Below are 10,850 nucleotides of genomic sequence, written 5' to 3'. Positions count from 1 at the left end.
TTCTCTGCTAATAAAGCAAAAGGAGCTGCCAGCTTCTTCACTGTAATCAAACAGTTCATGTGATGGGAAATATGGGAGAAAAACACATCCAATAATTGGTTATAAAGCATTGCCCCACATTGTCACAACTTCCACTTATACTTTATTCAAAATATCAGGAATTTGACAATAAATAAATAATATGGATTAAGGTCTCATATTAAACCCTTCTTCCAGGCACTGTAAAAATGCACAAGAGCTGCAGTGCATACTGCTTGTTTACAGCTATTATTCCAATGCTATTAGAGCCGAGTTTGTTATGAAGTGAAATTTCCAAGTCTCTTATTAAGGTAGCATAAACTACAACACCCACAATTCCAAGCCAGTGGGGGTGGTACAGAAATGATTTGGCCAGCTGGCAGGGTAACTGGGCAATAATGAAACAAACAGACTTGCGTGAAATAAGGACACAATGGCTTTGGCAAGTAAGATTTCTTTTTGGCAGAAAATGACTCCTTTCTAATTAAACTAGGGAGATGGAAATGAATGTGAAAAAGGAATCAGCACTCTTAAAATAAATTAGATAGTTTTAGGATCTAGATGGTTTCTCTGTTTCCAGGCTGATTAGAACTGAATCAGGTGATTCTAAATATGGAGACTATCTGATATCTGTGGCAATTTTTTTCAGATTTGATTGCTCTTATGTACATAGCAGTTATATTATTGTACTGTATTATGATCAAAAGGCTTAAAAAGTACTTTTTAAGAGCCTGGTTCTGTGTTTTTACAGGATGTGGGGTATAAAGCAGAAGTCATATAACTGTGAGAGATGTGGGAATGACTTTGTTAGCCGTGCGGCTCTGAGATATCATTTTCATGCTAAGCATCTTGGGAGGGTTCATTGTGAAACATGCAGTACAGAGTTTTTGTGTGAGGCTCCTTCACATGACTCAGAGGTAAGCTGGAAGATGTAACTTTATTCATTCTTAGCTAAGTTCTGTTGCTGTTGTTGTCACTGAATGACTTTATTAAGTACCTGGAAGTGCTTTTTTGAAAAAAAGGGGGGAGTAAAGGCCATATGAGAATACTATTGTAGTAGGAACAAATTATACCCAAACTGAAAAATCAGGATTGATTTGATTGCTTTCTAAACATGATTGATTTAATGCTGGGCAATCTGGGAGGCTGCCTATGAAAATATGAACCACTAGACCAGCATTTCCCAACCTTTAGGAACTTGAAGATGCGTGGACTTCAACTCCCAGAATTCCCCAGCCAGCTATGCTGGCTGGGGAATTCTGGGAGTTGAAGTCCACGCATCTTCAAGTTCCTAAAGGTTGGGAAACGCTGCACTAGACAACCTGTGACTCATTGAGATATTTTCTTACCTAAACAGAGAGGCAGAATGGTCAAGGGCAAAACAAACAGTGGGAACAGGAACAGCTTCTGACTTCCTGCTGTCTTGATTGCAATTGATCACCCTCTGGCATGGGACCAACCTACCGGGCCTCTGGAGGGCTAGGATAGGACTGGTCTACCCAAATTCCAATGGTCAGAGGGGCCAGTCTACCTGGAAGGCTAGGATGGGATCAGTCTACTGAAAATTCAGGTGACGGTGAAGCTCAATTTCAATCTCATTAGAGTCATGGGTCCCAGATTTTGGATGCATACTCTTAAGTTAGCTTATTTGAGGTATTTTAGTTCAAAAAAGGTTGCTCTATGATGCTGTTTCACCCAGTTAAAGGTTACAGACAAGAAAGTTTTAGTAGTATATAGATTCAGACATTAAGGTCAACACAAGAAGCTGTTTAGAAATTCCCTTATTTTCTGAGAGTCATTTTTAGGTATACAAGAGACAAGGTTCCCGCAAGCTTCCTATTTCCATCTGCACTCTCCTCCCCTCTTTTGCAGTAGCATTCTAAGTATATTTATTACTTTTACCTACTTTGAGGAACAAAAGAAAAAGGATGGAATGTTATTGGTATGAATTAAGGAGTGAACGAATCAATGAATAATGGAGGATGCTACAATCACCCAATAATCTTTGTGGCTAGGAATGTATATTTATGTCCTTTGGTTATATATTTATGTCCTTTATGCCCTTTCCTGAATAGAAATAGCATAGCTGTAATTGTTCATGAAATAGTTACTCCACTTTCATTTTATTGTACATATGGGGATATCCTTGTGCTTCCTCCAAACCTGCAGATGGCACGGAATGAGGTGGCCAAGTGACTGAGCAAGGCATTTGTCAGTGTACAAATTGCATGCCGTTGAAGCATAGCATTCTCAGGATGGAAATGCACCACAGTCCCCAACAATGGCCATTTAGCCTTAGATTTCCAGTGAAGCATCCATCATCCATCATCCTGAGGCAGCTTGCTGGATTGCTGAATAGCTATTACAATTAGGAGGGGTTTTTTCCCCCCCTGATGCCCAACTGACATCTGCTTCCTTGTAATTTAGACCCATTTTTAATTCTCTTGTCCTCTAGAACAACTCTGGCTTATCTCCTGCAAGGCACTACATCAGAAACTTGAAAACAATTACGATATATCCAATTATGATATATATGCAGTCTTAGGCTTTTTCAGACTAAATATACTCAACAGCTTCACCTGCTCCTGATACATTTTTCCTTCCAGGCCCCTAATCACTTTTGGTTCATCTCTTCTAACTACACTCCAATTTAACAATGTCCTTCATAAAATGTGATTTCAATATTCTAGGTTTGGACATTGCAGAATAGAAAGGAATAATGATTTCTTGTCATATTGGCACTATGCTTATTATTACTATTATTACTATTCTTATTTGCACCTGTGTCAAAGTTTTGGCTCATGTTCATCTTGTGATATAGCTAGACACCCAGAACTTTTTTGTGTGCACTATTACCAATAGAATTCCCCCATCCTATACTCAGACCTTTGATTTTTCCTAATGCACTTTTGAAGATAGGAACAATTTTTCCTCTCAGTATAACCATTTAAGAAATCATGGGCATTATAGTCATTCTCCATGATTCCTCAAAGGCTGAAGCAACGAATTTTGAGACATCTGCAAGTCCCTTAGCAATCTCTTTGTTTACCTTGAGTTATCATTCTTGAGCTATTGCACTACTAAGATCTGTTTGAATACAGATCCCCTACAACATAGAAGTATCTTTTTTTTTTCCTGGCTACCAGCTGCAGAGACATACATTGTAAGAACATAATATTCTCAGATGTTCAAGGCTATTGGTTTCCCCCTCTTTGAAGAGGAAGATGTTTTAAGGGATGAAATACTATGTTAAGTCTTACAAAAACTTAAAGCATTCATTGCATGCTGAAAATTCTAAATCTGGGTCAAAATTAGGGAATTTGCCTTCCTGGGGGGAGATTTAAATACAAAATGTGTGTCTTAAACATTGTGATGTTCTGATTACAGTGTAGTACAAGTATATTGTAGAACAGAAAAAAGACAGAAAAGAACAACCAAAATGATCAAAGGTCTTTCCTGTGAGATAGTATTACAACATTTTCAGGGGCTTGGGGAATAAATAAAGTTACATAATATTGTATGCCATATGGAGAAAGTAGATGGAAAAATGGAGCTTTCTTCCCTCCTAATGACTAAAGACATCCATGGAAGTTATATGGTGGAAAATTTGGAACAGATTGAAAGACATATTTCTCCATATTAAATGATGGACCTACTCTTTGTCCACAAATAAAGTGATGGGACTATTTTGGAGGACTGCAAAAACCAGCAGATTCATGGAACAATTTCAAGGAGTATAAAGCTTCATAAAGTCATGATAAACATTTACTACAGGTAGTCTTTGTTGAACAACTGCCTCCAACAGCAACTATGTACTGATACAATAGTGAAGAAAATGTAACTTTGCAACCAATTCTTGTATTTACAACTTACATCGTCTCTAAAGCAAAAGAAAGCTGCAGTTTCACTTAACAGATTTGCTTAATGACTGAGCAAATGCTCCAAATTGTGGTCAATAAATGAGGACTAGCTGTAATTCCAGTTAATACTTGCTGCATAGGTGGAGAAGATGATGCCTCTGTGTAAAATTTGCAGGGTTTCCAATGAGTGTCTGATTGGCTATGGTAGAAACAGAATGTTAGCTTCCCATGGTTTTCAATCTACCTCAATAAAATTTAAATTTGTGTTATGTTTTCTCTTCCTCCAGTTATTAATTTCTTTCACCCCGATCCAGGTGATTCAGTATTAATTCACTCATATAGATCACTGTTTAACAGGATGAGCATGAAGTGTTACTGGCGAACAATCAAAGGAGTTGTTGGAATATGACACTGAAAAGGGAAACAACATTTGTAGCCATGGGAACAGCCATATCTTGCAGAATGTGCTGCAAGCAGTTTGGATCAGTCCATGCCAGGGAACACCATGAGAAACAGAAGCACCACTTTACAGCCAATAAAAGAGGTGATTTTTTTATTTTGAACTTTAGCTCTGAAGTCTTTCATTGCTGAGGATCTGTGTGATTTCAGTTTTACTTTTTAAAACTGCCCCATATGTTGTGTTTTCCTGCGACGAGCTATGCAAATTATGGCCTTCCAAAACCAGTATAAAAGTTGCCATGAAATTATAATATTTAGTACAACAACAGGGCAAGCTATTAAACATATGGTGATCATGTTCTATCAGGCCCAAAGACCAGGAAAGGCAAACAAAGTTTTTTCTAAGCCAAGTGTCCCCAGCCCCTGGGCCACGGACCACTACCGGGCAGCAGCCTGTTGGGAACTGGGCTGCTGAAGTGGCAGGCAAGCATGTAAAGCTTCATTTGTGCGTGCATGGGATTTAAGTCGCGTGCACAAAACCATTCCCCTCTGCCACCAAAACTGCCAAAGCCACCACCGCCACTGCCACCAGTCCATGGAATCAAAAAGGTTGGGGACACCTGTTCTAAGCAGTTTCCTTTGTTATTCCTCACCTACAAACAGAATCTTGCCAAACTAAAGCAAATTAGTTGCACTATACTCTGAGAACTTCTGGGAAGGAGCTGTTTTGATCCTGTTCCTCCAAACCAAACTATCTAAACTTTGCTTTCTTTTGATCCTCTGGAATGCAGCCTTCCCTCCTGGAATCCAGGCTACATTCCACCACATGTTCGATATATTGGTTATGGACACAACTCTGTACATTGGCTGTGTAACAATTTCCAATGATCATCAACTAATGAGTGACCATTTTCTCATAAGTAGTCTGACATATCTCAGAAGCAAGTGGGGGACTTTTATTTTCCAGAATTTTTACTCATTGAACTATGGAGAATCATGTAGGAATCAAAATTAAAATGAAACATAGACAAACGTCTTAAAGCTGGTCTGTTTTTGGAAAGCTTTTCTAGATTTTAATTTCTATCTCAGAATGGAGAAGGGGCAGTTATCAACCAGATCAGTTGTTCATACAGTATGGCATGCCTGACAGAATGGCGTTGTTTTAGTTGTGAAAGTTTCAGATTAAAACATCTAATTTGCATGTTGCCTCACTCTTTTTTGACTGACTAAAGTATGCTGAATAAATAGGAATGGGTTAAGGTTAGGAACATCTTGGGAATACAAGGATTTGAGGGGAAGACATCCTGGCCTTAACAGCATTTGGGATATTTACTCTGATATGAAAGGTTGTGCTTTCTCTCCACAGTTGCACAAAACCTTGGTGCTGTAAGGAGCTGAGATAAGTGGCTGATCAAATTGGCTCCTTTCAACATGGGGAAAAAGAACTGCCATTCTGGCCACAACTCTAAAGCCACCCAGCTCAAATGGCATCATCCATTTCACACAGAGTTATCTTGGCTTGCAGAACATTCAAAAATTTAAGAGAAATTTCTTGCAAAGAGCCCCACATTTTTTTCTTAGAAATCTATGTTAGGGTACTAATGATAGCAGTAAGCTCCAAAGGAGTTACTAATTTAGTGCAGAATAGCCATGAATCATAATTTAAGAAAACCTGTAATTTGTCTTTATTTTTATTTATTTATTTATTTATTTATTTATTTATTTATTTTGGTACAGCTCAAATGGCCACTAAATTTAAGCCTGAAAGCTTCTTGGAGTATACAACATCAATGGAGATAAATGCATTTGTGGAAGAAAAACTCAGACCCATTTTGGGTCCTCTAAGGCTAGCCTGTACCTCAGATGTTGAAGGCATTATTGCATTTATCAAAGAAATTTTTCCATTGCCAATAACCTCCATTATCAAGGTATTTATATTTGCTATGCATCTGTCTTGAGACTGATCACAAAAGTACATTCTCATTCCCTATTAAAAAGTTACTCTTTTTTTAATCTGACATTTCATATTTTACTAACTGTCCACATAATTGGATTAGCGAGTTTGTGTGCACATTAGCTTCTCATCAGTATCATCCATTTCATATTTTCTCTCAAGAGTAATGCTTTGCAGTGAGATTGATCTGTTATAGGAGCGCTCAATTTACTTAGAGAAATATATGCATTTTTCCCTTGGCTAGAGATTTTGCCAGGATATTTTACTATGATATTATTATCTGATGGAATATCTGGATATTCTGTAAATTACCAATCTGTGGCCCTTTGATCAAATTCTATTGCAGTGACCTGTCTCTTTCAATCTCATGAGTTTGAAACAAGGACAATCTTGCCTGTGTCAGTGTGACTGTTACTGAAGTGAATATGGGACCTGAATAATTCCTCCTTTAACATTCAGATATCACCAAAAGCTGGATATGATTTACCATGACCAAAGTTAAGAATTAGGCAATATCTCATGGGAAGCAGTATATACATTTTTGAATAAAGTATAATTCCTTTGAATCACTGTCGCTTTCTGAACTTTTGAGGTCTCTGGTGTCTAATTAAATCAAGTGTTTTAAGATTTCTTCATGCATTATATTCTTCATCTTAATCTCTATTTAAGGAAAAGAGCATGTGGAATTGATTTGAACAAATGTGTTCCATTCACATGTATGGCAGTGAGCTATTATGCATATGGAAGCAAAATGAACGCATGGATGGGCATTATGCAAGACAGCTATATTGTATGTATTATCTGTAAGAAGCAATGCAACTGATAAAGCAGATGATAGTCTTGCATCCCCAGGCAATTAATTTTATGGATCAATGATGCATGAGATATGTGTTGGAAATATGCCATATTTCATTAAGGAATTTTTCTGTAAAGCTTCATAGTTAATTATCCTGTTCTAAGGTGGTAAAGCCCATGCATAACTAATGCATCTAGCCAACACTCAGTGGTAAAATCAAGATTCAGAAGATGGCAAAAGGCCAGATTGATAGGAACAGGGAGACCTAGTCATCCAATACAGATCCAGAATTCAGGAGAATGGGGCTAACAGGATCATTTCCAGATCATTGGGCTCAAGGAACTTTCTTTAAGTTCTAACCATAACCCCAAAATCCATTCCATAGTAATACCTTGATTAGATTAGACCTTCTAGCAAGCTTCCACATTTCAAAGAATTCTTCATCAAGGAAAATTGTTAGAAATTCAGGCGAAATGGGGGAGGGCTAAAGAAAAAAAAGTGTGGCAATATGAGGTAAATCGTAATGCATCCAACTGTAATGTTAGACTAAACTACTGAAGTATCTCCAGACATGTACATTGAGATTTATCAAGTGTATGAGTAGTGTTGGATTACACAAGGAAAAGCAAATAGTAACTGCTCCCTTTCAAAAAGCAAAGAAAAATTGGCTGTTCAAACCAAAATTGTTTTTCAACCTCCATAAGATACTCAGATGCTTTGATAGATGAATCACAAAGAAATTTATATAAACAAGATTTATATAATTTAGGATGTTGCTCTAAATTAAAAATTAATCAAGAGTATTATGAGAGCATATGTCTTCTTAATGACAATACAAATCCAGTATAAAGGATAGAAAATGGTCCTTTTCTATAGTATTTGTTGAACAGGTTAAATTCGTCATTTTCCAAATCATGTAAAAAGCAGAAGTAACTGTATTAATCAACAGGGACAAAAATCCATATTGAAATGATACTATCAATTGAAGAATTTCAAATAATTGCAAACAAAACTTGATAGTCTCTGGATATCCTGGGCTATGACTAAGGCAATTGTCAAAAAGCTAGGCAATAAGCCTGTATATGGCTTATTCACTTATAGTCATTCACACGACTTACAAGGATTGCCTTTGTGACAGGAGCCTAGTTCTTTTATTTGGCTTCCTCTTTGTGCTAGTGAGTAAATCTTTGGGATTACAAGATAGTCTGCATGATGCGCCATAGTGGTTTGCACTGGTCTAATGTGGATATCTCCAGTTCTCAGTTGTCTATTTTAGAGCTGAGATGAGATAAAGTTCCTTTGCTGGGGATAATAGTAAAGAAAAACAATCCCCCTCATATTTGATCCCTGTTTTTAGAGTAAGCATGTTCTTAAAGACACTTGGATACATGGCGCGATCTATTTTTGTGAAGGTCCAGTAATGCTTTCTATAAGCAGTTAGTGTGATGTACCTGTTTTCCGCTAATAGCCTAAAATACTGCATGTGTGCAGCTGGTATTTCTGTTTTGCTGTTAAAGTATTCAAGACTTTGTGGATTAAAATCAAGTGTTAACCATCTTTTGGGGAAATATTCCACGCAACAGGGTGGTTCATATGTAAAAGGAACGGACACCCAAGACTTTTCTGATGTGGACATAGTTCTTTTTAGCAAAGCTTTTGCCTGTTTAGAAGACTGCCAAAGGACAACTCCAGGGATCCTAGAAGAGTTAGGAAATGCCCTGATAAAATCCTCGTGGACAGCCAGGTATGAACTTTTATTTGTTTCATGTTCTTTTCTCTTCTACTTTCATCTCCCCCCAGCTCCTAACTACATTAAAGCTGTTACATTAAAGCGTCATTATATCTTTTACTTTCTTCCTCTTTTAAGGTTAGTCATGCAGAAAAGGACAAAATTTTCCTTGAGGTTCTATTTTAAGTGTTATAAAAATCATCATGGTCACTCATTTGATGTCATGCCTTGCTGTGACATGTTTGCATCTGTGTTATCAACAGGTAAGATGTGGCTATTATTTACAAAAGCGGTTCTTCTTCCTCTCACCAAAACATCACTACTGGGATGTTCTACATTAGTATTTAGATTTAGATTGATGCAATATTTCCAGGCGCTCACAATTTGTAAGGTTTGGTTTTTGTTAAGATCTAAAGATACAGTAGGTCAAAGAAGCACCATTAGTCTTATAGATTGCTTGGTGTTAACAGGTCCAAAAGAGAGCTTTTATCATAAGCTGTACCGTTGCAATGATGATGATAAGATCCAGATGTACACCATGGTGTTATTGAAGCACCAAGCTGAATTTGTTAAAGCATCAACAGAAATGGTGAAGGATTTCATACGTTTAATGAAGCACTGGTTCAAAACTTCATTTGCTGAACCAACTAAAGAAAATAAGTAAGTTGCTAGCATCTAAACCTCTCCTTTTTTAATCTTCATATTTTCATGTTTCCCAGCTTTATAACGGGAAACACTTCTAACACAGTAGAGGTGTGATTTATAGATTTTTATAATTTTTTCCCGTCTTTTTCATCTCCATTTGATGGCTAATTTGTAAATTAGAAAATATAAATCAAAAGCTTGATGTCAACAGGAGAACTATGAAAAATGCTAAGCCCACAGCTGCTCCTATGCAAGGAACAGTTAACAAATTGAAAATTAAAAACAAAATGACATTTTGTTGTTCTTTTTTAGCATTTAGGGGTTTTGACTTTTGCTCTTAACAATTTCTTGCAATTGAAACTTCACTGACTGAATATCTTTTCTCTGCCTTTAGGTTTCGCAGGCTTCCCTCCTCCTATACAATTGAATTGATCACCATTTATGTCTGGGAACTGGCTGGAAAGCCCATCTTTTTCAGCTTTGTACAGGGGATGAGAGCTGTCCTGAAGCTTTTGACTCAGTATCAAGAGATATGCATCACATGGCACAGACACTACAGACCAAATTTTTCAATTTTCCAGAAAATGTTTTTGAAGCAACGCAGGTAAGTAAAACTTCTGTACATTTGACTGTTCTTCACTTATAGACCCAGTCTAGCAAGCAGGAAGAAGGACTGGGCTTGTGATATTTTATCAATGTTCTATGTTGTTCTTAGTGAATGGCTGTTAGACTTATAGAGCACATGTTTGCTTGCTCTATATTTCTGGGTTTTGTTCCAGACATATTTTAATAGCCATCTGAAGGATTAAATTGCTACTGCAGAAGGCAATACTGTACCAAAGCAATGGTCCACGGAAATAAAGATGATTTGTGAAAAGGATGAACAGGTAGAACTGGAACTGTACAATGGATGAAAGGGGATGTATGCATATCTGATCATCAAGTGTCATCCAAGTGTCTTGTCGCATGGCATATTTGAATGTCCAATAAATCATCACCTGTCAACATGGGATATTTTCTCTCTCTCTTAGGCCATTTGTGCTGGATCCTGTTAACCCAACCTTCAATTTGTGTGAAAATAGCAATGCTTGGGATGAAGTAGCCCACGTGGCCAGGCAGAGCCTCCTCAAGCCCCTCTTCAATGGCAGAGCAGCAAAGGAGCCTTGGCTTTTTACAAACAAGTGGTGAACTCAAGTAGGTCTTTGTTACAATCAGCAAGGTCTCCTACCGCTAGGAGAAAGCCACCTGTGGAAATGAAATTACCAGACAAAGAGTCATGGCACATGTATTTTACTTGCAACTTCTTCCCCTTTTCAAAAATACAATAGGAAGGCATCTAGTGAATCAGAGAAGCTGACATAAACTATGACCTCTTCTTCTACTCCGCTCCTCATATCCACAACAGATGCACACAGCTTTTGTTTCCACAATATTTCACCCCATGTTTCC

General features: G+C 37.5%; 1 protein-coding gene across 1 annotated transcript; it reads left to right on the top strand.

Moving 5' to 3' along the window:
- Positions 1 to 770: 770 nt before the first annotated feature.
- On the top strand, positions 771 to 10,589 carry LOC310633463 (2'-5'-oligoadenylate synthase 1A-like; the record flags this gene model as incomplete). Its single annotated transcript, XM_083351169.1, has 8 exons — positions 771 to 935; positions 4,236 to 4,422; positions 6,015 to 6,205; positions 8,611 to 8,771; positions 8,895 to 9,019; positions 9,227 to 9,416; positions 9,796 to 10,005; positions 10,433 to 10,589. 8 exons carry the CDS (start codon positions 771 to 773, stop codon positions 10,587 to 10,589), a joined length of 1,386 nt encoding a protein of 461 aa, XP_083207295.1.
- Positions 10,590 to 10,850: the final 261 nt, after the last annotated feature.

The sequence above is a fragment of the Vipera ursinii genome (assembly GCF_947247035.1).
Source record: "Vipera ursinii genome assembly, chromosome: 2".
In the NCBI taxonomy this organism is placed as follows: domain Eukaryota; kingdom Metazoa; phylum Chordata; class Lepidosauria; order Squamata; family Viperidae; genus Vipera; species Vipera ursinii.
This window is presented reverse-complemented; position numbering and strand designations above follow the sequence as displayed.